This window comes from Macrotis lagotis, chromosome 1 (genome assembly GCF_037893015.1).
Source record: "Macrotis lagotis isolate mMagLag1 chromosome 1, bilby.v1.9.chrom.fasta, whole genome shotgun sequence".
NCBI classification, from domain to species: domain Eukaryota; kingdom Metazoa; phylum Chordata; class Mammalia; order Peramelemorphia; family Peramelidae; genus Macrotis; species Macrotis lagotis.
In genome coordinates, this window is record NC_133658.1 from 915686973 (window position 1) to 915709175 (window position 22203).

General features: G+C 58.3%; 4 protein-coding genes and 5 non-coding genes across 11 annotated transcripts; 1 reads left to right on the top strand and 8 right to left on the bottom strand.

Annotated features, from left to right (window-relative positions):
* Positions 1-5865: 5865 nt before the first annotated feature.
* Positions 5866-7993, bottom strand: RPL13A (ribosomal protein L13a). Its single transcript, XM_074219736.1, has 8 exons — positions 7954-7993; positions 7622-7694; positions 7377-7442; positions 7090-7191; positions 6806-6891; positions 6470-6529; positions 6175-6297; positions 5866-5985 (listed from the first exon to the last, which is right to left on the bottom strand). Exons 1-8 carry the CDS (start codon positions 7966-7968, stop codon positions 5899-5901), a joined length of 612 nt encoding a protein of 203 aa, XP_074075837.1. The 5' UTR covers positions 7969-7993; the 3' UTR covers positions 5866-5898.
* On the bottom strand, positions 6053-6138 carry LOC141510675 (small nucleolar RNA SNORD35). Its single transcript, XR_012475104.1, has one exon. It is a non-coding gene; the product is annotated as a small nucleolar RNA SNORD35 (small nucleolar RNA).
* LOC141510665 (small nucleolar RNA SNORD34) lies at positions 6704-6777 on the bottom strand. Its single transcript, XR_012475095.1, has one exon. It is a non-coding gene; the product is annotated as a small nucleolar RNA SNORD34 (small nucleolar RNA).
* On the bottom strand, positions 6963-7049 carry LOC141510663 (small nucleolar RNA Z195/SNORD33/SNORD32 family). Its single transcript, XR_012475094.1, has one exon. It is a non-coding gene; the product is annotated as a small nucleolar RNA Z195/SNORD33/SNORD32 family (small nucleolar RNA).
* On the bottom strand, positions 7250-7340 carry LOC141510677 (small nucleolar RNA SNORD35). Its single transcript, XR_012475105.1, has one exon. It is a non-coding gene; the product is annotated as a small nucleolar RNA SNORD35 (small nucleolar RNA).
* Positions 7505-7587, bottom strand: LOC141510662 (small nucleolar RNA Z195/SNORD33/SNORD32 family). The gene has a single exon (XR_012475093.1). It is a non-coding gene; the product is annotated as a small nucleolar RNA Z195/SNORD33/SNORD32 family (small nucleolar RNA).
* A 420-nt stretch (positions 7994-8413) lies between the features above and the next one.
* On the bottom strand, positions 8414-11104 carry FLT3LG (fms related receptor tyrosine kinase 3 ligand). Of its 2 annotated transcripts, XM_074219740.1 has the most exons (8): positions 11033-11104; positions 10560-10626; positions 10073-10192; positions 9755-9808; positions 9521-9664; positions 9171-9309; positions 8842-9050; positions 8414-8752 (listed from the first exon to the last, which is right to left on the bottom strand). In XM_074219740.1, exons 2-8 carry the CDS (start codon positions 10590-10592, stop codon positions 8705-8707), a joined length of 747 nt encoding a protein of 248 aa, XP_074075841.1. In that variant the 5' UTR covers positions 10593-10626; positions 11033-11104; the 3' UTR covers positions 8414-8704. The 2 variants fall into 2 exon arrangements, with proteins under 2 accessions (XP_074075841.1, XP_074075842.1); XM_074219741.1 differs by lacking the exon at positions 11033-11104 and having other exon boundaries at positions 8414-8728; positions 10560-10675.
* A 1769-nt stretch (positions 11105-12873) lies between these two features.
* Positions 12874-18173, bottom strand: ALDH16A1 (aldehyde dehydrogenase 16 family member A1). 2 transcript variants are annotated; one of them, XM_074219738.1, is made up of 16 exons: positions 17989-18173; positions 17378-17480; positions 17107-17233; positions 16778-16956; positions 16610-16687; positions 15774-15955; positions 15538-15690; positions 15247-15432; positions 15049-15144; positions 14820-14956; positions 14482-14587; positions 14006-14388; positions 13722-13926; positions 13449-13634; positions 13240-13362; positions 12874-13122 (listed from the first exon to the last, which is right to left on the bottom strand). In XM_074219738.1, the coding sequence occupies exons 1-16, from the start codon at positions 18091-18093 to the stop codon at positions 12958-12960; spliced, it is 2514 nt and encodes an 837-aa protein (XP_074075839.1). In that variant the 5' UTR covers positions 18094-18173; the 3' UTR covers positions 12874-12957. The 2 variants fall into 2 exon arrangements, with proteins under 2 accessions (XP_074075839.1, XP_074075838.1); XM_074219737.1 differs by having other exon boundaries at positions 17878-18173.
* Positions 18174-18387: 214 nt separating this feature from the next.
* PIH1D1 (PIH1 domain containing 1) lies at positions 18388-21081 on the top strand. The gene is made up of 9 exons (XM_074219739.1): positions 18388-18526; positions 18611-18677; positions 19117-19296; positions 19664-19725; positions 20011-20092; positions 20187-20292; positions 20565-20646; positions 20724-20867; positions 20944-21081. The coding sequence occupies exons 1-9, from the start codon at positions 18413-18415 to the stop codon at positions 20983-20985; spliced, it is 879 nt and encodes a 292-aa protein (XP_074075840.1). The 5' UTR covers positions 18388-18412; the 3' UTR covers positions 20986-21081.
* The last annotated feature ends 1122 nt before the right edge of the window (positions 21082-22203 follow it).

Sequence of the window (22203 nt, forward strand, 5' to 3'; positions counted from 1 at the left end):
GCCCTGTTCTCTCCCGCCTCACCTCTGCCTCTTGTTTTCTTGGCTTCCTTCAAGACCCAGATAAGATCCTGTTTTCTCCAGGAAGCCTTTACTCAAAGCCAGCACTTCCTTATTTTGAAGATTATTCCTGCCCTTGCAGGTGGAGATGGGCCTGGAGAACAGCTAGAACTGGATACAGATAGGACCTGGGAGTCATCTGTAAAGAGATCTTGCACTGCGGAGGGGGGCCAGTGGGTGAGCCCACGTCACCCTTTTTATATGCTCTTCTGTGTATACGGTAGCTAGGGTGTCAAAGGAAGACCAGAGTTCAAATTCAGCCTCACCCACTTACTAGTGAGTGACCCTGGTACAACCTCTGCCTATGTCCTTGTAAGATTGGGTTAATGAGAGCATCCATCTCCAGGGTTGTTTCAGAATCAAGAGTTATTCTTTTTTTTTTTTTTTTTTTTTTTTTAGGTTTTTGCAAGGCAATGGGGTTAAGTGGCTTGCCCAAGGCCACACAGCTAGGTCATTATTAAGTGTCTGAGGCCGGATTTGAACTCAGGTCCTCCTGACTCCAGGGCCGGTGCTCTATCCACTGCACCACCTAGCCTCCCCCCAAATGAGATATTCTTTTAAAATATACATTTTATTTGTTTTACCAACCACATACAACTACATACCAGTCTCTTTTTTTGCAAGGTTTTACAATTTTTCTCCTTCCCCCTCCCCAACAGAAAGCAATCTGATATAAGCTCTTTATTTATAACCATGCTAAACATAGATTAATATTGAATGTGTTGTGAGAGAGGAATCCGATCCAAACAGAAGAAACATGGGAGGGAACAAAATGACAATAAATAAGACAACTTTAAAAAACTGAAAATAATAAACTTTGGTGTTCGTTTAAAGTACACAGTTCCTTCTCTGGATAGGAATGATATTTTCCATCATAAGTCTTTTAAAATTGTCTTTGATTATTGTACTGCTGAAATGAACACGTGGTTGATCATCACCCCATGTTGTTGTTTGGGTGTATAATGTTCTGCTCATTTCCCTTAGCATCAAGTCATACAAGTCTCCAGGTTTTTCAGAATTCCTGTCCCTCATGATTTCTTATAGAACAATAGTGTACGAGGGTGGCTAGGTGGCCTAGTGGATAAAGCACCGGCCCTGGAGTCAGGAGTACTTGGGTTCAAATCCGGTCTCAGACACTTAATGATTACCTAGCTGTGTGGTCTTGGGCAAGCCACTTAACCCCATCTGCCTTGCAAAAACCTTAAAAAAGATCAATAGTGTTCTATCACATTCATATATCAGTTTGTTCAGCCATTCCCCAATTGATGGACATCCCTTCAATTTCCAATGAAAAGAGCTGCTATGAATACTTTTTCATGATCTTTTCAGGATACAGACCCGGTAGTGGTAGTGCTGGGTCAAAGGGGATGCACATCAAATGAGATATTCTTCAAGCCTATAATACAGTACATGCAGTAGGTGCTTAAGAAATATTTGTTTCTTTTTTTAATTAATTTTTATTAAAGATATTATTTGAGTTTTACAATTTCCCCCCCAATCTTGCTTCCTCCTCCCACCATGGAAAGCAATCTGTCAGTCTTTACTTTGTTTCCATGTTGTACCTTGATCCAAATTGGGTGTGATGAGAAAGAAATCACATCCTTAAAGAAGAGAGAAGTCTAAGAGGTAACAAGATCAGACAGTAAGATATCTTTTTTTTTTCTAAATTTAAGGGAATAATCCTTGCACTTTGTTCAAACTCCACAGCTCCTTATCTGGATACAGATGGCATTCTCCTTTGCAGACAGCCCAAAATTGTTCCCAATTATTGCACTGATGGAATGAGCGAGTCCTTAAAGGTTGATCATCACCCCCATGTTGCTGTTAGGATGTACAGTGTTCTTCTGGTTCTGCTCATCTCACTCAGCATCAGTTCATGCAAATCCCTCCAGGCTTCCCTGAAATCCTGTCCCTCCTGGTTTCTAATAGAACAATAGTGTTCCATGACATACATAGACCACAGTTTGCCAAGCCATTCCCCAATTGAAGGACACCTACTTGATTTCCAGTTCCTTGCCACTATTTGTTTCTAAGGAAGTATTTGTTGTTCTGATCTTTCTGTCTCTTTGTGACCCCATTTGGGGTTTTCTTGTCAGAGATACTGGAGTGGTTTGCCATCTCCTCCAGGTAACTGAGGCAAACAAGGCAAAGTGACTTGCCCAGGGTCACACAGCTAGGAAATGTCTGAGGCTGGATTTGAAATGAGGCAATCTGGGGTCTAGCAGCTCTAGGGGTATTGTGGGGTCCTTGGAGTAAGGAAGATCTGGGTTCAACCATAGCCTCGGGTAGTGCTGAGTGATGTGACCCTGGCAAGTCATGTAATCTTTCACCCTCAGTATCCTCACCTGTAAAATAGAAACAATATCATCACCTGCCTCCTAGGGATGGATCGGACAAGATAATTTGTAAGGTTCCATAAATGCTATCACTAGAGACTTGAAGGAAGGGTGGTAAGGAGAGGGAGGGCCAGAGATAGAAAGAGAGGGGGAAAGAGGAGAGAGAAGAGAGATTAAAAAGGAGGGAGGGAGCAGAGAAAGAGTGAAAAAAGAAGAGGGGAAGGGAGGAAGAAGAGAAGAGAGGAGGGGGAGAAAGAAGAGGAGAAAAAGGGAAAAGAAAAAAGGAGGGAGAGGGAGAGAGTGATGGAGGAGTGAAAAGAGAGTAAGAAAGAAAAGACAAAGAAGGGACAAGAGAAAGAAGAGAGGGAAGAGGAAGAGGAAGGAAAGTATGAGAGAGGGAAAAGATGGAGGAGGGGAGGGAGAGAGAGGAGGAAAGAGAGGAAGAGGAAGGAAAGGGAGAATGAAAGAATGAAAAAGAAAGGGGGGGGGCGGCTAGGTGGCATAGTGGATAAAGCACTGGCCCTGGAGTCAGGAGTCCCTGAGTTCAAATACGGTCTCATTACCTACCTGTGAGGCCTTGGGCAAGCTACTTAACCTCATTGCCTTGCCAAAAAAAAAAAACCTAAAAAAAAAAGAGAGAAAGGAGGAGAAAGGGAGGTGGAGAAATAAGAAGAGAAAGAGTAGAGAGAAGTGTCATACCTTCCCTGTCCCAGAAGTTCACAACCTAGAGGTCCTCCTAGACTCTAAACTGTAGCAACTTCACCTCGACAGCAGTTCCCCAATACACCCCCTTCTCTTCTTTGACACAGCCCCCCTCCTGGTGCAGATCCTCACCACCTCACCCCTAGGTAACTGGAGGTCTATTGGCCTTTCGTCTCTCCCACCCCAATCCATCCTCCACTCAGCACCAGAGGGATTTTTCTAAAGCCCAGGTCTGACCATGTTGTCACCATTCCCCAAGTCCAGCGGGGCTCCTTCCTGCCTCCAGGACCCAAACCAAAATGCAGTATGACATTCGGAGCCCTTCCCAAGCCAGCTGTCCCCTACCATGCCTTAGTCATCTTATACCTTTACCCATGTACTCTGGGATCCAGTGACAGGAGCCACCTGCCTGCTCCTCCAACTCCACCCTCCAGTATCTTCTCTGGCTGTCCCCCATACCCCAAACTCTCCCCCTCATCTCTCCTTGCTTCCTTTACGTCCCAAAGAACATCCTACTTTCTCCAAAACATTTTTTTTTCAAACCCTCCCTCAATGCCCAAGTCTTCCCTATCCTGCAGAGAGCTACTTTGTCTATTGTCCCGTTAACCTGCATGAGGGCAGGGTCTGTCTTGATTTTCTTTGGATTTCCAGGCTCCTAACAGGAGCCTTTTGTTGTTTAGTTCATGAGCCGTGAGGTGTGCAGGGTCACAGGCTCATCCTCTGGCCTACAGGTCAGCACTCTGTCCACCAAATCTTCTGGCTGAAATGCCCATAGTCCATGGCTGCAGAGCCTTCCCAAAGGGTGTGGGCTGAGAAAAGCTCATCAGACCTGGGATCTAAAGAAGTCAGCTCATACTGGGGGGGGTTCAGTTGATTGACAGGCCAGATTGCAAAGGGCTGGGAAATGGGTAGGTGAGTGAAGCCAGGGAAAATGGACAGCTTTTCCTGGTAATTTGGTCACAAAAGTGGAAGAGACAGGTGGAAAGGAAAGACCCAGGAGCTGGGGGAGAATAAAGGTCAAGGGGAAGGGGTTGCTGTGGACTGTCCCTCCTAAGGTCAGAGCCTGACTCTGCCCCCTCCTCTGGCCTCCTGTAGCGCCCCTCAAACCTCCAAGCTTCCTGACTTCTGTTTAACCCACACAAGGACAGTTCAAACCTGGCTCTCGCTGTTCCATCTTTCCACTTCCTTAATAGGAATTCCTCTGACTGCTGGCATTGCCTTCCCTGTCTTGGCTTGCCCTACCTTTTTTTGGGCCCAAAGGGGTGGGGGTGAGCACCTAGGTGGCCATAGGCCTAGAATGCAAATGTGACCTCCGACAGTTCCTAGCTCTGTGACCCTGGTCAAGTCATTTAACCCTGTTTGCCTCAGTTTCTTCATCTTTAAAATGGTAAATTGGGGATCAATCTCCCAAGAAGGGCCAGTGTCCCACACAACTGAAATCCAAAGGAATGAGAGACTTCTAATGCCTCCACTCTGGGGAAGTTTGCAGGTTTTCATTTCACATTCTGGTGTCCTATGGACCTGCCAGGTCCTGCCCTGACCAAACATGCCACTGATAAGAATTAAGTTAAATTAGGTCACTCACAGGAGCTCCCCCTCTTCCCAGTCCTCTTCATTTCTTACATCATGGCCTCCTTTCCCTTTCCCACCATTGGATAAGGAGGCCCCTTACCAAACCCTCCTCCCTTCCAGGCCAGATATCCTAACCCTAACCCTACTTCCTTCCCACCCTCAAAACTGCCTCAGTAATTACTAAACATCCCCTCAGGTTATCAAATAGTTCAGAAGTCACCATTTATTAAGTCTTGCCAGTCCTTTTATTTCAACCCTTCTGGAAATTGTCTTGGCTTATCTTAGTCTAACCCCATTCTCTCTTCCCCAATTTGATCTTGCTCAGTTGTACAATTCTAAATGACCCAATTTGGAGTCTCCTTGGCGGTGGTTAGTCATTTCCTTCAGGGCCACAGGGACATACAGCTTGTGTTGGGAGGTAGATTTTGAAATCATAAGTGATTTCACTTCTCGAACCCCATCCCTTAAGTGGATACCCACAAAATGCTGGTAGTGACTTGAGCAGATAGCTCCATTGGCATCAGCTTCCAAACCACTCTAGGCAATCCTGGCTTTCTGGTCAATCAGTCCAACAGCAGAGCCAAAGGAAGCCTTGAGCTATGCTACAAAGTCTTTGTCTTACCGCAGCCTCAAGAGCCATTGATGAACTTTCATTTTGAGTACTTCTCTTCCTGTTTGAATGCATCCTGGGTAGGCAATTTCATTTTTTTGGTGCCAACCTAAATATGGGAATCTATTGGGACTAGTGGGCAGTGATATTAAAGAACCAAAAATTTTGAGATGAGCAACATTGGGCCCTAAATGGCTTTTAACCAAAATATGCCTTTAAAAATTCAACATTTTATTTATTAAGCACCCAGATTGTGGGTAACAAAGCAGCACAGAGACCAAGCTCTGCCCCTGAAGAGTTTTCCAAGCCCCACAGGGCAATCCCCTCCAAGGTCTCTCCCATCCCAAGGGCTGGTTGGAGCTGCAGATCTATTCTAGTCCCTCTCTACATTCCCAAAGTCCATACTTCACCCCAAGAGGGAAACCACTCCTTCCTGGAGTCCAGCACCCCACCTTAGGACAGACATCCTTCCTTGTCAAGGACGTGCTTAAGTGCTAACTTCCAAGCCCTGCTTGCTGTGTTTGGGGGCCCCAATGGGCTCTCTCCCTGATGGAGGCGCTGGCAAGGGATAGAAGGAGGAACCACGAGTCCAGTTGCCGTAGAGGATAGACTTTATTGGACTCACACCAGCAGTCCGTGCTTCTTCAGCACCTTTGTGTATTTATGGATTTTGCCTTCCACATTCTTCTCAGCTTGCTTGCGCAGTTTCTGTAGGAGAGAAGAAACTTGATTGTGGGGGCCCAGAGACCAGAACTAGGAACCTTCCCTCCTGTGCTTACTGGCATCAGCTGAGCCATGTGGCATTGTCGGCAGTACCCCGGAGGCATCCGAAGACCGTCATGAGAACAAACATCATCTGCCAGCTAGCTTCCCAATCCCCCAGAACCTAGACCTCACCGTGAGCTTCTTTTTCTTTCTATAATGAAGCTTGGCTTTCTCTTTCCTCTTCTCTTCCAATGTAGCAGTCACTGCCTGGTACTTCCAGCCAACCTCATGGGCCAGGCGCCCCAGATAAGCAAACTATGGTGTGAAGGAAAGATCACCAAGTTAACATAGGACTTTTCTTTCTATCCACTAAATGTGGTAGAAAATGGCCCCAGACATCCCTCAGCACCTCACTTCTAAGAAGAGCCCCAAAACAAACAGAAAATTTTTAAGACTTGTACACTCTACCCCACTCCCAGATACTTACTTTTCTGGTGGGCTTCAGCCTGACCACTTTGAGAGCAGCTGGGACAACCATGCGTTTCCGCTAAAGAAGGAAACAAGGAAACAACCAATCAGTGGGTGGTGCCACAACACTAGGGTGAGGCTAGGGGAGACAAGGAATGGCAGTGTTGGCAGTGTTCCCTGGAGAAGTGCCCAGAGCATCAAGGGAGAAACTATCCCCTCCCCCCACAGACACCCCCAAAGCCTGTCTAGAAGGAGGCGTCTCAGACAACAAAACTTTTCTCAGGGAGTTCTCAAACAATGTAGGTAAGAGAGACATCACTGACGCCACGGTACAGACCCTGGGGATGAAGCTCACCTTGTCGTAAGGTGGGGGGATGCCATCGAACACCTTCAGGCGCTCCAGGGCAGCTTGCCCTCGCTTGGTCTTGTGGGGGAGCATGCCTGGGGGGAAACAAGTGGCGGTGAGCATCCCAGCCTAAGGACCCCACCCCGGGCACAGCCAGAAAGGCCCAGAGAGCTCAGATGGAGGTGCATGGAACTTTTCATCTCATGGTCGCAAAACTCGAACACAAGATAAACTCAGTCATCATCATGGTCTCGACAGCTGGGCCCCTTTCACTCACCACTCCCCCCACTCACCCCTCACGGTCCTCCAGAAAATGCGGCTGGGGGCTCGGAAGTGGTAAGGGCCTCTGGAAGGGTTTGTGTTCATCCGCTTTCGGAGGAAGGCCAGGTATTTCACTGCGGAGAAGAGAAGGAATCAGAAGAGCAGCGCCTTCAGCCGGGCCCCCCCCCTTAAAGGCCGGCATCAGTTCAGCCCGAAGGCATTATCACCAGGAGCCCCCTGGGGGCCTCTGAAGACCGTCGTGAGAGAAGGCTCATCACCTGCCGGTGCGGTGCGCCCCCCACCGCGCCCCCAGACTCACGCTTGTTCCTGTAGAAGTTGCCCGAGATGTTGATGCCCTCGCAGCGCACTACGACCACCTTCCGCCCTGCGGGGGGACAAGGGGGTCAGGCTGGGGGGGGGAGAGGAGGGAAGGGGGTCCCCCGCGGCCAGGCCTCAGAGCGGTGCATGGTTTGGTCTCATGGTCGCGAGACTCGAACGAAAGATGGTGAATGTTCCTCATCACCGGCCAGGCCCCGCCGCGTCCCGGCCGCCCCGCGGACTTACCCAGCAGCACCTGCTTGGCCACGATGGCCGCCAGGCGGCCCAGGAGGTGGCCCCGTCCGTCGATCACCAGGACCTGGGGGGCAGGAAGAGACGCCGAGGTTACGGGGCCCGGGGCCGCCGAGGTTACGGGGCCCGGGGCCGGGGGGCGCCGCGAGAGCGGCCGGGGCCCGGGGCGCCACGTGACCCGCCGGGGCCCGGGGCCAGGCCGCAGGCCCCCCCACCCCCGGCTCCCCGCGCCGCCGGCCCGGCGCGGACGCTGCCCCGCGGGGCCGCGGCTGCCGGCCTCCGAGCCCGGCCAGGAGCCGGGGCGCCGCTGAGGCCGCGGAGCTCACCTGCCCGTCCGCCATGGCCGACGCCGCCCGGGAAAAGAAGGAGCTGGGCCACCTCGGGGCCTCCTTATCCAGCACGCAGGGGCGGCGGAAGTGACGCCGCGCCGCCGCGCCTCCCTATAGGTGGAGAAACAGCTCGCTCCTCCCCCAGGGATGGCGAGGGGCTGCGGCGCAGGCGCAGCTGCCCCACGGTGGGCGGGTTCCCCCGGAGAGGCCGCGCGCCCCCGGAGTTTGGCGCAGGCGCACCGGCAGACGCTTCCCGGGGAGGCCGAGCTCGAGCGCCCCCGGAGGGGGCGGGGCTCCTGGCCGATTCACGTGGTCCCGCGGCGGAGCGCGGGGCTCCTTCGGGGCGGGCGGCCGCCATCTTTGTGAGGGGCGCCCCGCCCCAGGCGCACGCGCACTGCGGGCGGCCGTGTGGCGGAGAGGCTGCGGGGCGGCGGCCGGCCGCCGGGCTCCCCTCCCCCACCCCGCGGGCGCGGGTTGCTAGGCGACCATCCGGGGCTTCAGCTAGCTGCCTGCCCTCGTGCCCCCCCCCCCCGCCTGGCCCTGCGCAGGCGCCGCTCCGAGGGGGTTGGGGGGCTGCTCCCCGCACCCGCCTCTGTCCACAGAGTCCACCCGACAAAAGCTGGTAGAAAATCCTTTATGTACAAACATCCTCAGAGCTTTGCACACGCGGGGCGGGGCGCGGGGCCCCCCAGGCTGGTCCGCGCTGCTCAGTCTTCCCTGGGGCCCCCCCGCACTGCCAGCTCTTCTTTCAAAGCACCATCAACTCCACATCCTGGGGGGCAGAGGCTGGGGGACCCTTGCCAGGGCCCCAGCGGAGGAGTCAGCTGCTGTTTGGCACATGGGGGCACCCAGCGTCCCCCCCACCCCGAGCTGAGCTCAGCTCACCTGGGCTCCTGGGGTCTCCGGGGTCCCCGGGGTCCCCGGGGGCCTCTTGCTTTGCCTCCTCCAGACAACCACCAGGACCGTTAGCAGCAGCAGGACGGGGAGCACCCCCCAGGGCCACAGGGGCCAGCCCGAGGGCTGGGGTGGCCTCGGGGTCTTGCCCAGTGCCCCAAGACTGCCCGGGGAGGGGAACGTGGGGACGGCGGGGGGCTCTGCGGGGAGGGAGAGGGGGGCGTCAGCGGGTGCTGGCCCCAGCCCGGAGCCCTGCCCGCCCTGCCCGCCCTGCCCGGGCCGGGGGCTCCAGGCTCCCTCTCCAAGGAGGAGACCCTCACCCGGCTGGCAGCGATACCGTTGGCAGGGCCGGAAGCTCTGGCGAGTGATGAGGGTCTGCAGGGCCGCCAGGTGGCTGGAGACGTCCAGGAGGAGGTGGGAGATGTTGGCTTTGCGGAAACGGAGACAGCTGGGAAAGGACTGGGCGGCCGAGGAGGGGGGTCAGGGTCCGTGCCGGTCACGCCTCGCCAGAGCCCATGACCCAGGGAAGAACCGGCCCGATGGAGGCCTCCTGGTCCCGTCTCCCAGCAGAGCCACCCTGAGACCCCGTGTCCCTGCATTATGCCTGTGGGGGTCCCATGAGCCCCGAGGAGGCAGGAGGCTCCTGGTATGGACAGAACAAGGGACTGACCTGGTCGATGCATCGACTCACAAAGTTGACCTCAGCGTACACGGCCTCCAGAGGGTCCTGCAGCTTGTTCCCGGCCACCAGCTTCAGGTGGTCTAGGGTCTTCTTGGCCAGGGCCAGGTGCCACATAGCCCAGCACCGCTCATCCTAAGGAGAGACGCCGAGGCCTCAGGACCCTCATGGGTGGCGGTTTGGGAAGGTCTCTCCCCCTCCCCACTGTTCTCCCTTGCGACTCACCAGCTGAAGATTTTCCGGGATCTCCACTGGGTAATCCCCAAGCATGTAGTCAGACTGTGGGGAGAGCCGCTGGTTAGGGCCCCGCCCTGGGCGCCTCTGAAGTTAGGGGAGACCGAGGAAGACAGGAAGAGAAAGAGACCGAAACCGAGAGAAGCAGAGCTTGAGACTCTCCGCCACAGAGCTGTGGCCTCAGACACCGGTGATTCAGAGCCGGGGAGACTCAGATGTACAGATGGGGACGAGTGAGAAATAAAGTCAGGTCGGAAACAGACAGGTAGAAGGGGCAGCAGGAGCAGGGCCCAGGACGCTAATTCTCACCAGGTCGCTGATGGCCCCGAGGAAGGTGGAGCTGATGGGGCTGTCTGGGAAGGTGCAGTGATCGGCGCGGGCAGCTGCGTCCAGGGGAAGCAGGAGCAGCAGGAGCAGCAGCCTGCCGGCCTGGGGTGTTGGGGAGACAGAGCTGGGCAAAGGCCCCCCGCCCCTCCCCCCGCCCTGCTTGGTTTGTCTGCAACCTGCTTCTGCCCCCCCTTCTCCCACTCTGCGTTGGTCTCCCCACCCCACTCTTCTCAGCCTGACTCCCTCCTCTCTCATCCGTCTTTCTGGCTCTCCTCTGTTTCCCTTTTGCCTCCTGGCTCCCATCACCGCCCCATTTCCATCTCGTAACTGGCTTTCTCCATTTCCCCCTCTGACATCCCTGCCTGCCCTGGCTGCCCATCCCTGCCTCTGTCTCTCCCTTCATCAGTCCTGATGATGCCACTCTCATCCCTGACTCCATGTCTTTCTCCCTTATAGTGGGAATACGCACAGTGAGGGGCCAGGCTGGGGCTGGGACGGTCATCTTGTGTTGGGGCCCCTCATGCCGCTGCCGGGCCCTGGGGGGGACAGAGCCGGCTCAGCCAGGGACCCAGGCGTCCGGGTGCCCTCCCCCAGCCCCTTCATGTGGCTAAGTTTCCTCCCCCACCCTGCTTCCTGGCCCCGCCTCAGTACTGAGAAGCATGCCCAACCTTCCAGGAAGGCATCCTAGATCTCGGTTTCCTTGGCAACACAGACACCCCCCCCCCCCCGTTCCTCAAGCCCCTTGGAGACCCAGACATCACCTCCCCCATCCTGCCTCCTCAGGTAACCCAGCATCCCCCCAGCCCCAATGGAGACTAGGACAAGCCTTCCCTGGTTTAGCCCATCAAGAACCCTGACACTTCCCTCTCAGACCCCTGGCGGACCCAGATATCCCCTCCCCCAGCCCCTCTGGGCCCCAGGCATGCTGTCCCAGCCCCGCACCAGGGTCCCTGTCCAGGCCGGGAAGGCCCAGGGCAGGTCTGGGCCCAGATATCAGAGATCGAAAGTGAAAGATAATTTGGGGGAAAGTTGGGAATCCATGGGGGAGGAGCCCTCTGGTGGCTTTGAACTGAGCTGCAGGAGGCAGGGGACGCCTGGGTCCTTCCTGGGGCCTGATCCGTGGGTAGGGGGGTTGGGGTTCTAGCCCCGGCCTGTGGCCTCTGCAGCCCCTGCTGGAAGCTGGATTCAAGGCTCTGTGCCTTCTGAGAGGAGAGGGGGTTGGGCTGGCCAATCTCTTAGCAGCCTTGAAGCTCAGAGGCATTGAGTCCAGAGGGGTAGTGCCCAGAAGGGCAATGCCCCAAAGCCAGACAGCTTGTAGGAGAGGAAAACCCCCAGGGAAGCGGAGATATCAGCATGGAAAGATAGTCACTAAAAAAGCTGGTAGGGGGGGAAGAGATGCAGGGACAGAGAAAGGAGACGGGAACCACTGAGGTACAGGAGAGGTGCTCCAGGCTGACCAGGCACTGTCCCTGTTAAGACTGAATCCCTCCCTAGCCCTGGGCAGATGAAGCAACTGCTGCAGTCAGCCGCCTCAAACCCTTCCCGTGAAGCTGGTACATTGTTGGTGAAGCTGTCACACTTTGTAAAAGCAAATAAAATGGCTAAAACGTTCAAACCCTTTGCCTGAGGCGTGTATTAATGGCCCTCTAGTCCATGGAGCTCATGGACAATTGTCAACATATTGGTGGCAGCCCTGTTTATATTGGCCAAGATTGGGAACAGTGACACCCATGGGTGGCGTGTGAATGTAGTGGAAGCTCACTGCAATGTAAGAATGGCCTGGGGATCCTGGGAGGATCTCCTGGACCGAGGCCGGGTGAAGTCAGCAGAGCTGAAGAAATACAGCCACTCGGATGACAGGGATAGAAATGCCCCCAACACACACACAAAACTCTGCCCACCCTATACAGTGATGCTTTGTATTTTCAGAATTTTTCACTTGATCAGTTATTTTCCCCTTTTTCAAAATAACACTTGTCAGGGTTACCCTCTGGAAAAGCGATAGTGGAGTTAATGTTGGCAATTTACTTTAAAAATCAAAAAATTGAAAATCCCAGGCCCCTCCCAGTCTGGTCCAGCTTGCCCTTCCAGTCATATCATCCCTTCCTCCCTTTCATAAACTCTGTCTCAGCACTTCTCCATATCCCATATCTCCCACCTCCATGGCTTTGCCTGGGCTGTTCCCCCCACCATACTAGGAGTATACGTCCTCTACAAACTAGAGAATCTTGTTGGGGGGGGGGGCTCAGCTCAAAGACCACCTTCTTCCAGTTCTCTTGTTCGTCTCTCATTGATGCATCACGGTGCTTCCCTCTCAGTGGGTCACCCATCACTCCCTTCTGTTGCTCCCAGAAAGGCAGGGACAACTTTGTTCTCATTGGCGTCCCCAGGCCCAGATCTTAACAAAACGGGTGAATGAGACACAGAAAGGCTGATGATGGGATGTGGGACAGAGGGGTTAAGAGCCCCAAGGACTATGCTGTCCACGCTGAGCCTCCTAGCCCACCTCCCAGTACTACCCTATCTGCTTAGGTCCAGTTGAGGAAGGGCCCTGAGATGCCGGAGGTGTCCAGGGCAGACCAAGGGGCCTCAGGTTCAGGCCCCACAGAGTTAGAGGGATCAAGATGCTCGGCTGCCAAGAAGGGGTTGCAGGGGGTGCTCAGCTCCTGAGGGTACACTGGAGAGGAGGAGGATGGGTCCAAGAAGAACTGAAAGTGTGACCAGGGAAGGAAGCCCCCCACCAACCCCGAGCTTCCCTGCCCCCTCCTCAGAAGAACACTGGATTAGGTCAGATTGTTTATTGGGGGGGGGGGCGAACCACAATGAGGGGACAGATGTGGACTTGGGGGTCTTTTGGCACCGGGGGCTCAGATGTCTCCCAAAGACAGCCAGAGAGCCTTGGTACAGGCTGCCCGAAGGCCCAGCTCAGCTCCAGTTCCTTCTGTCTCTGGATCCCACGAACGGCTCTGACCCTTGTTCACCCAGATCGCCTTGAGGTTCCCAGCTGAGGCCCATTCCACAAAGCGGGAGCCCTGGGGAAAGAGAGAAGCTGAAGTCACCGAGGGGCAGCTTGGCCCTGGCCAGCCATCACCTCCACAAGAGGCCTCCCGCAAAGGGGTGCCAGGGACCCAGGCAGGAAGGGGGTGTACCTGGGCAGAGCCAAAATACCACAAGGCAGGGATGTTCTGGTGAAGGGCCAGACAGCGGGTGAGGTGGTCTCGGTCCCCTGTTACCACGCTCACCAGCCCGGATGGGAGCAGGCAAGCTATGTCCTGGCAAGAAGAAATGGGCACTGAGGAGGGGGCACAGCTCAAAGGCCCTCTGGGGACAGGCAGCAGAGAAAGGTGGGGCCCAGTACCTGGCAGAACTGGAGGGCTGGCAGTGGACAGGTCCCACTGGGCACCACGATGACAGCATTGCCGTGGGCCAAGGCTGGGGCGAGGAGAGACACAAAGGCAAGCAGGGGTCGCTCCTCCGGGCAGACTATGCCCAGTACTCCCCAGGCCTCACGAAGGCGTAGAAACGGTCCTTGGTGCCCCATGCTCTGCAGGGAGAAGGTCTGGGGGTCAGGGGCTGATGGAAGGGACAGGGGGCCCCGAGGGGCGGGGGCAGGAGGGATGAGGAGACTCACGTGCAGGCTGGCTCCTTGGGCGTGGATCTGCGCTCCCCAGGCCCGGAGCTGGGCCACACTCAGCCCCACTTCAGCCTGGGCGTCCTTCCGATCGACACCCATCACCTCAATCAGTTGTTGGGCGAGGGGCTCGCTCCTCTGGGACAGTGCATCAGCCAGTGCCCACAGGGCCGAAGCCCGGCATCCTGGCACCCGACTGGACCAGCTGAACAAAGACAGAGGCAGGTAATGGAGGTGTGGGGGTTGGTGCCACCCTCCCCACAGCCTCCCACCAGGCCACTCACAGGGGCAGTGCCTGGTGAGCTGCTTCCACGGCTGCTTGGATGTCCTTAGCACTACCATCAGCCACGTAGGTGTAGATTTGGCCGTTGGAGCCCAGGATGGGCCTGGAGCAGAGGCCAGAAGGATTCTGGAAGCGGCCAGCCAGAAAGAGGCCATCCGGCATGGACTTGCGGAAGGGAGGGGTGGGGGCAAGACCTGTTCCAGCTCCATCTTCCTTGGAATCGCCCTCTGAGGCATGAGCAGGAGGGACTGTCCTTGGTGCAGCGCCGGGGCCGGACAGCATGATTGGGGCTGCTGACAGGCCGAACTTGTCATAGTCCACGAACTCTGAGGGCTCCCCTGGCAGGGGTGGGAGGCCTGCAGGGCGCAGGTACTCATAGAGACCCTGCCAGAGCCAGAGGGAGACTGGTTAGGGGAGTGGGCAACCCCTAGGGGAGAAGAGGGCAACTGAGAGAAAGAGGGTGCAAGGATCACTCACATCAGGACCCCCATGCCAGCATGACCCGTTCTCCTTGCAGCCACCCATGGGGACAGCTGCGTCCTTGAGTCCATGGGCATTGATCCACACCGTGCCCATTCGGAGTCTGATAGGGAAGCCCAGAACAGAAACCAATTAGGAATCCCCAGAGACAGACTTGGGGATTTGGGGGGAGGGGTAAGATGATCTAGTGGTCCTGGCTGGCTGCTAGGGTCAGAGGAAGACTGGGGCTGCCCTGGTGAGAAGTCAGAGAGCACACCCCCCTGGGAGACAGCGGCTAACAGGAGCCCCATTTTCCAGAGGTGAAGCAGCCTGCCAGGAATCCAGGGCCTCCTTACTTGTAGGATAGGTCCAGGGCCAAAGTGAGCTGCTCGCTCCACACACTGGCGCTGCCCCCAAGAGGGGTTCCATTGGCAAGAGCCAGCGCCTCCTTTGCTGTGCAGAAGGGAAAGAGCGCAACCACGGGCCATGGCACCTGCAGCCATGGGTGGGGGAGAAGTCAGGAGACTGAGGAAGCCCAGGGCCCTGCAGCCCCCCCACCCCCTTGGGCCTGTGGGGCCCACTCACCTCGGCCTGAGCGCATGGACTTGCTGGAGCCAGACCCAGGATCAGTGTTGGGGGACAGAAGGGGTTGTTTGGGGGGACACTTCCAACTTGGAATATCTGTACCAAGGAAAGCAGGGGTCAGAGGCCTGGGTCTAGTGTTCCTAGCTTCCTCATCTCTCCCCACCCCATCCCTGGCCCAGCCAGCCGCAGCCTCCTCACCTGGGCCCCTTGGCTCTGGGCTTCCTGGATGTACTTCTGGGCTTTTTCCCAGGCAGCCTCCCCGGGGCTACCCATGTCCACGGCTATGTCCAGGCTCCGGCCTTGCCGCACCGCACACATGCGAGCCTTCAGTTTCCACAGGACCCGTTCCCACTCACACACCTGCACCAGCAGCCGCAGCCCCCCCTGAAGCCCCAAAGTGGGTGGGTCAGCCAGGATGTCGAAGCAGATGCCCGTTCCGGCCCCTCCCGTCCTTGGCCACACACAACCTTCAGCTCCCCAGTCACTCACCGGGCTGCCATCAGACCAGACCGCATCCACCACTCCTTCAACTGCCGAATCCAGGTCCGCGGTGTCCGTGATCACCATCAGAGACTCTGTGCCCAAGCTCAGGGAGAGCTCAGCACAGCTTCCGGCCAGGGCCATCCGCAGGGCCTTGCCCTCCTGGAGAAGAGCTCAACTGTTCAGCATCCACCCTGGCCGGGACCCCAGGCCCTTCCCAAACCCTTAGCCCCTGCCCCCTGTACCTCCACAGTTCCACAGAAGGCGATCTTGGCAATACCCGGCTGGGTGGCCAGAAGGGTCTCTGGAGAGGTGACTCCTGTGATCACATTGAAGACCCCTGCAGGCAGCCCAGCCTCCTCACTCAGCTGAGCCACTAGTAGTGAGGTCAGAGAGCGCGGGCCTCCAAGGACCACTATGGTACATCCTGGTGTGGAGGCCAGAAATCAGCGAGGGAGCCAGTCAACAAGCTGCCCCTCCCAAGCCGGGACCATCCCTCACCCACAAGTTCTAAAGCAGGTAGCCCAGGAGGCCCAAAGGGCAAGACTAAGTGGGAGATTAGGAGGCGAGAAGGCTTTGAAAAGGAAAGAGAACCCAGAGCTGCTTTGGTTAAACTGAATTCAAAGACAGAGGAGGGCTGGATGCAGACTGGGACGAAAAGGGATTACAGAGTTGCTGATGAGATCACTGAGGAACAGAGAGTTGGGGGGGGGCCAAGATTGAGCGCAAAGGGACACTGATGGAGAGGAATAGCAGTGTGGTGGGGGGAGAGGGCCAGAAGGGTCTCCAGGTAGAAGGCCTCAGGAAAGGCTGTCAGTGACCTCCAGGAGGAGGGCCGTCGGTTAGGGCCAACGATGGAAACCAGGCCTGTGAGGTATAGGAAAGGATGAGAGCAAGGGTGAAGGAAGCTGGTCGTCCCCCCCCCCCAGGAGTTTGGCAGGGGAGGAAGGAAGAGTAGAGGAGGGAAGTTTAAGGAGAATGGAAGGACCCTATAAGGGAGAGGGGGATGGAGGCTTCTGACAGGAGGGCACCCTGGGAATCTGGGGGAGGCAGCAAAGTTCATCCTCTGGCTCCAACTTACCCACGGCCAGGGCTGGGCAGATTCTCCACATCATCTCAACGAAGGAGAACAATGGAGGAAGAATGATGACCACCACTCCTGGGGAAGGGGAGAGCAGGGTTGGCAGCATGCCCACCGGAGGCAGGCCAGACCCAGGGGATGGGGCTGGGGGTGGTCCTGAGGTCTCACCCATGGGTTCCCACTGGGACAGGGCCTGCTCCTGCGTCTGGGCCCAGCAAGCATGGTATTGCAGCAGCTGACGGGCCAGAGGAACATCCCTGTCGCGGATCTCACGTACCACCCGGCCGGATGCCTGCGCCTCCAGAATCCACAGAAGTTTCTGATGCTTTTGCATGGTCTCTGCCAGCCTGGGGGATGTGGGGAAGGGGGGTGTCGCCTCTGGCTCAGGTCCCTATCCCATTTCCCCAGAGGGCAGGAAGATCTGGCTCTGCCCCGAGGCCCCTTCCCACCACCCCCTGCAGGGGCAGGGAAAAAAGCCAAGTCTGGGGCACCCTCACCTGGTCAGGTGCTGGGCTCGAGCAGCCCCAGGGAGCCGTTTCCACCCTTCGAAGGCCTGCTGAGCCGCCTCCACAGCCAAAGCCACATCTTCTCTCTCAGCCTGGAAGCAGTTGGCTAGGAACTCGCCTAGCCGCGGAGCTCTTCAGATCCCCGGGTGCCATCACTCCTCCCTTACTGCCCCCCAAATGACGGCGTGGGACACTCCAGAGGACCAGAAAGGGTCCCGTGGGGAGGAGGGGGAAGCTGGGGATCTGGGGGGGACCCTGGTACCTGAGGAGGGGTCCCTACAAGGGACGGTGCCTTGGCCCTTCGGTTTCTGCCACCTCCCATTCACAAAGTGGCTCAGGTTTAAGTCCTGAGAGTCCAGCCAGGCCTGAGGGAAAGGAGGCCGGGTTAGGCTCCGGGCTTCTCCCATCCCCAGCTGCGGAGGGTGTCAGGGGGCCCGGGCCCACAGAGAGGGGGCGCAGGCCAGACCCCGCGGGCCCAGGGGTGGGGAGGGGAGGAGAGGCTCTGGCGGCTCCCGGGGAGCCTGTCCCTTGGCCGGGGTCAAAGTCTAGTGGCCTCGGGGCTGTGCCGCGCCGGGGTCCCGAGCCGGAGGCGGCAGGCAGCTGCGCTGGCAGGGGCAGGGGTGGCAAGCGGGGCTGGGGGGCATCCCGAAGCCAGCGGCGCGGGAGGGCGAGGAGGGCTGCAATTGGGGGCGCCCGGGAGGCAGCGGGGCGCGGGCGGGGCGGAGGGCCCGGGGGGCGCGCGTGGCGGGGCGCGGGGCTCACCTGCGCCAGCGAGGCGCTCTCGCGCACAGCCGGGCCGGGGTGCCGGGGGTGCCGGGAGCGGGGGACGGGCAGGGCCGGGCCGGGGCCCGGCTCCGCCTGCGCGGGGCTCACCTGCGCCAGCGAGGCGCTCTCGCGCACAGGCCCGTACTCCAGGGAGTAGAAGACGTCCTGGGGGTGCGGCGCCCCTCCGGACGCCAGCTGGGTCCCCGCCGCCATGGCACCGGCCCGCCCGCAGGCCGCGGCTCCGCTCCGACCCGAGCCCGGCGGTTCGCCCCGGGACACTGGCGCGCGCGCGGCCCGGCGCCGCCTCCGGCCCGGCGCGCCCCGCCCCCGGGCCCGCCCCGCCTCCTCCCATTGGCTCCCGGGCCGGGCCGGAAGCGGGGCGGCCGGAAGTGTGACACAAGGAGGCGGGGGGCGGCTTCCTTGGCGACGGGCGGCGCGGCCCGCCCCCGGAAGTCCGAGCACCCGAGCCCGGGCCCGGACCGAGGGCCGCGCGGGCATCTGCCGGCCGGCCGGCGGGAGGACCCCCGAGGCCATGGCCTCCGCCCCCGGCCGGGACGGCTCCCTGCTGGCGGCCGAGCTGCGGGAGGAGGCCCGAGCCGAGGCCGAGGAGGAGAGCCGGGGCCTGTGTGAGCAGATGCTGCTGCAGGTGGGCCGGGGGGCCCGGGGCGGGGTGGGGGCGGGGGGCGCCCGGGGGGGCACCCGGCCCTGACCCCGGCTCCGTGCCCGCCAGGCCATGCAGAAGATCCTGGACGCGCAGTCGCCCATGCCCGACTCCAGGCAGATCCAGCCCAAGGCCGGTAAGCGGTGGGGAGACCCCGGCCCCGCAGCCCCCTCACCCGCCAGACCCGGCCTGGCCCGGCCCCGCGACCCCCTCACCCGCCAGACCCGGCCCCGCAGCCCCTTCACCCGCCAGACCCGGCCTGGCCCGGCCCCGCAGCCCCTTCACCCGCCAGACCCGGCCAGACCCGGCCCCGCAGCCCCTTCACCGCCCTGGCCCGGCCCCGCAGCCCCCTCACCGCCCTGGCCCGGCCCCGCAGCCCCCTCACCCGCCAGACCCGCCCTGGCCCTGCCCCGCAGCCCCTTCACTGCCCAGACCCGGCCCCGCAGCCCCCCCCCTCACCCGCCAGACCCGGCCCCGCAGCCCCTTCACCCGCCAGACCCGGCCCCGCAGCCCCCCCTCACCGGCCAGACCCGGCCCTGCAGCCCCCCTCACCACCCTGGCCTGGTCCCCTGCAGGTTTCTGTGTCAAGACGCGCTCCCCCGAGGGCAAGGTCTTCATCAACGTGTGCCAGTCGGACGCCATCCCCGCCCCGGCCGACCTGAGCGAGCAGGAGCTGCTGTGTGTGTTGGAGGGCGACCAGGCCGCCTTCCGCATCCCCATGAGCCTGGGAGAGCCCCACACCGAGCTGGACCGAGGTGGGCCAGCCTGCCGGGCACTGCCGCCCTGGCACTCCCAGCCCCTCCCCCCAGGCCCATCTGGCTTCTCCCAGCCCCCAGCCTCAGACACTGCCACACTGGTACTCCCTACTCTTCCCGGTCTATCTCTAGTTGCCACCTGTCTGTCTCTGGCCAGGTGGGGTCCTCTCTCCATCTCTGTCTTTGTCACCTGTAGCCTCTGTTTTACTGTCTTCCTTCCTATGTCCCAGACTTGACCCACTTCTTCGCTTCCCCTTTTCTCTCTGGGGTCTCCTGGCATCCCTCTGGGGCCTGTGGTCAGGGTTAGTGGGAGGGAGGTGAGAGATCCCAGGCTTCCCTCAGCATCTGCCTCGCTCATCCTTGTTAGGAGGAAACGGCTGCACGGCATACGACGTCGCCATCAACACTGACTTCTATAAGAAGCTCCGGGTATGGGCGAGGGGCTGCTGGGAGTCTGGGAAGAGGTGGGGTGGCTGGGCAGGGGGTGAAGCCAGTGGAGCTGTAGGAGTTTGGGGTCTAGGGGGCCAGGATGAGCCAGGGCAGTGTCTGGCAATGGGATTTTTTTTTTTTTTGCAAGGCATTGGGGTTAAGTGTGGCAATGGGATTTGAGGGGGGTCAGGGACTAGGCTGGATCAGGAGAAGGGCTGAGGGTAGTGCTCTGGCAGGAGCCTGAAGGGTTCAGGCTGTGAGGGCCGGCTCCCCATCTTTCCCCAGAGTAATGACTTCTTCTTAGAGTTTTTTGTCACGGTGGCCATGGAGGGTTTAGAGGACAAATATGGAACCCAGCTCAGCCGAGGTGAGGCCATCTTCAGAGTTGTGGGTCTGGAGCTTGGCAGGGCTCTGGGGAGGTCAGGCATGGCTTGCTGATGCCCGTTCCTCACTGCCCACAGAGTGGCGCCTACTGAAATACCGGCCCTTCCTGGGTTCCATCTCCCAGCAGAACATCCGTACCCAGAGCCAGCCACGGCCGCCGACCATCCAGGAGCTTGGAGATGGGTGAGAGTGCCTGGGGGGGGGGGGCCCTGCGTCTTCAGGGGCCCTGGGCCTTCCTGTACCTCCTCCTCTCCACCCTGCTTCTGTTCCCATCTATTCTCTGTGTTGCCATCTAGTTTACAATGGGGATTTTTGTTCTCTTTAGGCAGGTGGAGCTTTGTTTGGATTAAAAAAGAGAGCCTAAGCTCCTTGCAGACAGGGAAGGTTTGCTCTTTGCCTTTGTATCTCAGGAGACATTTGCTAGATGCTTGATTGATTGTTCCCTCTCTCCCAAGGCCCAGCCCTGAGGATCCTTCTCTGAGGCTCTGGCTGGAGGCCCCAGACCTGCTGTTGGCTGAGGTGGTCCTGCCCAAAGTGGTAAGTGTCTGGAGCCAGTGGGCCAGAGGGTGCTAAGGAAGAGGGAGCCTGGCTTTGAAGCTCTCTCTCCCTTCCAGACCTCTGTCCGCCAGCTCTCACTTCAGCTCGGTGGGGACCGACTGGTCCTGGGGCCGCCAGGAACCCCCTACCACATGGACATCTTCCTCCCCCACGATATTAACCAGGACCAGTGCCGAGCCGCCTTCAACCAGAAGAGCAAGGTGGGCCAGCCTGGGAGAGGGACGGGCTGGGCCCCAGCCATGCCTGGGTCTTCACTGCCTACTGTCTTTCTTCTAGACCCTGATGATCTCCATGCCCCTGCAGACAGCTTGCTCCTGAGCAGGAGGACCTGGACTCCTCACAGATGGCAGCCTAGGGGGACTGCTTTGCCTCCCCCAACTCACTCTAAAATAAAATGGTTTTTATTTGGAAGAACTCTTGTCTTAAGTTGGGGCTGAAACCTGGCTCTGGGCTCTCAGGGTTCATGGGGATGACTGGGAGGAAACATGTCCTCAGGTAGCTTTTGTACTATTGAGGCAAGAAGACCACAGGACAGCAGTTAAGTGAATGGCAGTTGTTTGAGGAGACAGCGCTGGTCAGGAGGGGCAGGTGGTACTGGACCTGAGACTGAAGGATCCTAAGAGGAGGAAATGGCTATGGTGTGGAGCTTGGCAACAGCTGAGGAGGGGAAACAGACCCTAGACCAGTTTTCCTGGGATGCCAGGCCAGGTAGCTACTGATGGTTCCACCTTCACACTGTTTTCCCAGTGGGTAGTGGAAGGAGGTGACACTAATGCTCCAGGAGGAAGACGATGGAGGGCTGAATGTGGGTAGGGGCTGGCTGACTGGAGAGAAAAGGCAGAGATCAGACATGATGCCCAGAGGGAGGGAGGAGTCAAGAGCCCAGCCTGTGGACCTGGAGGACAGAGAAGGGAAGGCTGTGGAGGGGGCAGAGGGGCAGCTTCTATCCTCTCTGGGACACCAACACACACTGGAGATGTGGACCTGGAGTACAAGGGAGACAGACTAGATATGACAATGCATAATATGGGGGATTGGATAAACCCCAAAATTGAGTGTAGAGGGAGAAGTGGGCTCAGGACAGCTTTGGGGGTGCCTAGGGGGTGATGGGAAGGAGCAACGAGATCAACAGTTATGTTGGGGCAGGAAGAGGTGACCACACATGAAAGTCCTTAGCCATGGAGAGGGGCCAATTGGGTTGAGGAGCTGAAAGGCGGCAAGGAAGAAAGAAGCAATTGAATGAAGCAAGACCAACTGTTCCTAAGAGTTGGGGTGTGGAGGAGGCCATGGGAGAGTCCTTGGGACTGCAAAAAGCAGCATAGCCCCAAGGGCTGCAAGCTTCAGAACCCCCGGAGAAGAGGACCCTCACCCTTTCTCTAGCTCTGCTGAGGTCACGGGGAGTCCTGGAAGCAAGTCCTTTTTGAAAGTCCTTGAGTTTCTGACCCTGTCCTATTGGGCAGCCTGACAATGGAAGTAGAGCAGGCCAGGAGCTCCCAGGACACCCCATGGGCTGAGCGGAGCGGCCCTGGAGATTCT

Bases quoted from the DNA above. Each gene is read 5' to 3' on its own strand.
- RPL13A (XM_074219736.1), bottom strand. The intron at 6,298-6,469 runs GTAAGTATCTGG...TTCACACCATAG, and splicing joins GGCTGAAGCCCACCAGAAAA to TTTGCTTATCTGGGGCGCCT. The intron at 5,986-6,174 runs GTGAGGTCTAGG...TCTCTCCTACAG, and splicing joins GAAAGAAAAAGAAGCTCACG to AAACTGCGCAAGCAAGCTGA.
- FLT3LG (XM_074219740.1), bottom strand. From the start codon at position 10,592: ATGACCGTCCCAGCCCCAGCCTGGCCCCTCACT. The intron at 10,193-10,559 runs GTGCGTATTCCC...CCAACACCCCAG, and splicing joins CCCCAGCCTGGCCCCTCACT to GCCGGCAGGCTGCTGCTCCT. The intron at 9,051-9,170 runs GTGAGGGTCTCC...CCCTCCCCGCAG, and splicing joins ACGGTATCGCTGCCAGCCGG to AGCCCCCCGCCGTCCCCACG.
- ALDH16A1 (XM_074219737.1), bottom strand. From the start codon at position 18,093: ATGGCGGCGGGGACCCAGCTGGCGTCCGGAGGGGCGCCGCACCCCCAG. The intron at 15,433-15,537 runs GTGAGTGACTGG...TTGGGGCTTCAG, and splicing joins TCTGGTCTGATGGCAGCCCG to GGGGGGCTGCGGCTGCTGGT. The intron at 14,588-14,819 runs GTAAGGAGGCCC...CTTCCCTATCAG, and splicing joins GCCCTGGACCTATCCTACAA to ACTCCGAATGGGCACGGTGT.
- PIH1D1 (XM_074219739.1), top strand. From the start codon at position 18,413: ATGGCCTCCGCCCCCGGCCGGGACGGCTCCCTGCTGGCGGCCGAGCTG. The intron at 19,297-19,663 runs GTGGGCCAGCCT...CATCCTTGTTAG, and splicing joins CCACACCGAGCTGGACCGAG to GAGGAAACGGCTGCACGGCA. The intron at 20,093-20,186 runs GTGAGGCCATCT...CACTGCCCACAG, and splicing joins TGGAACCCAGCTCAGCCGAG to AGTGGCGCCTACTGAAATAC.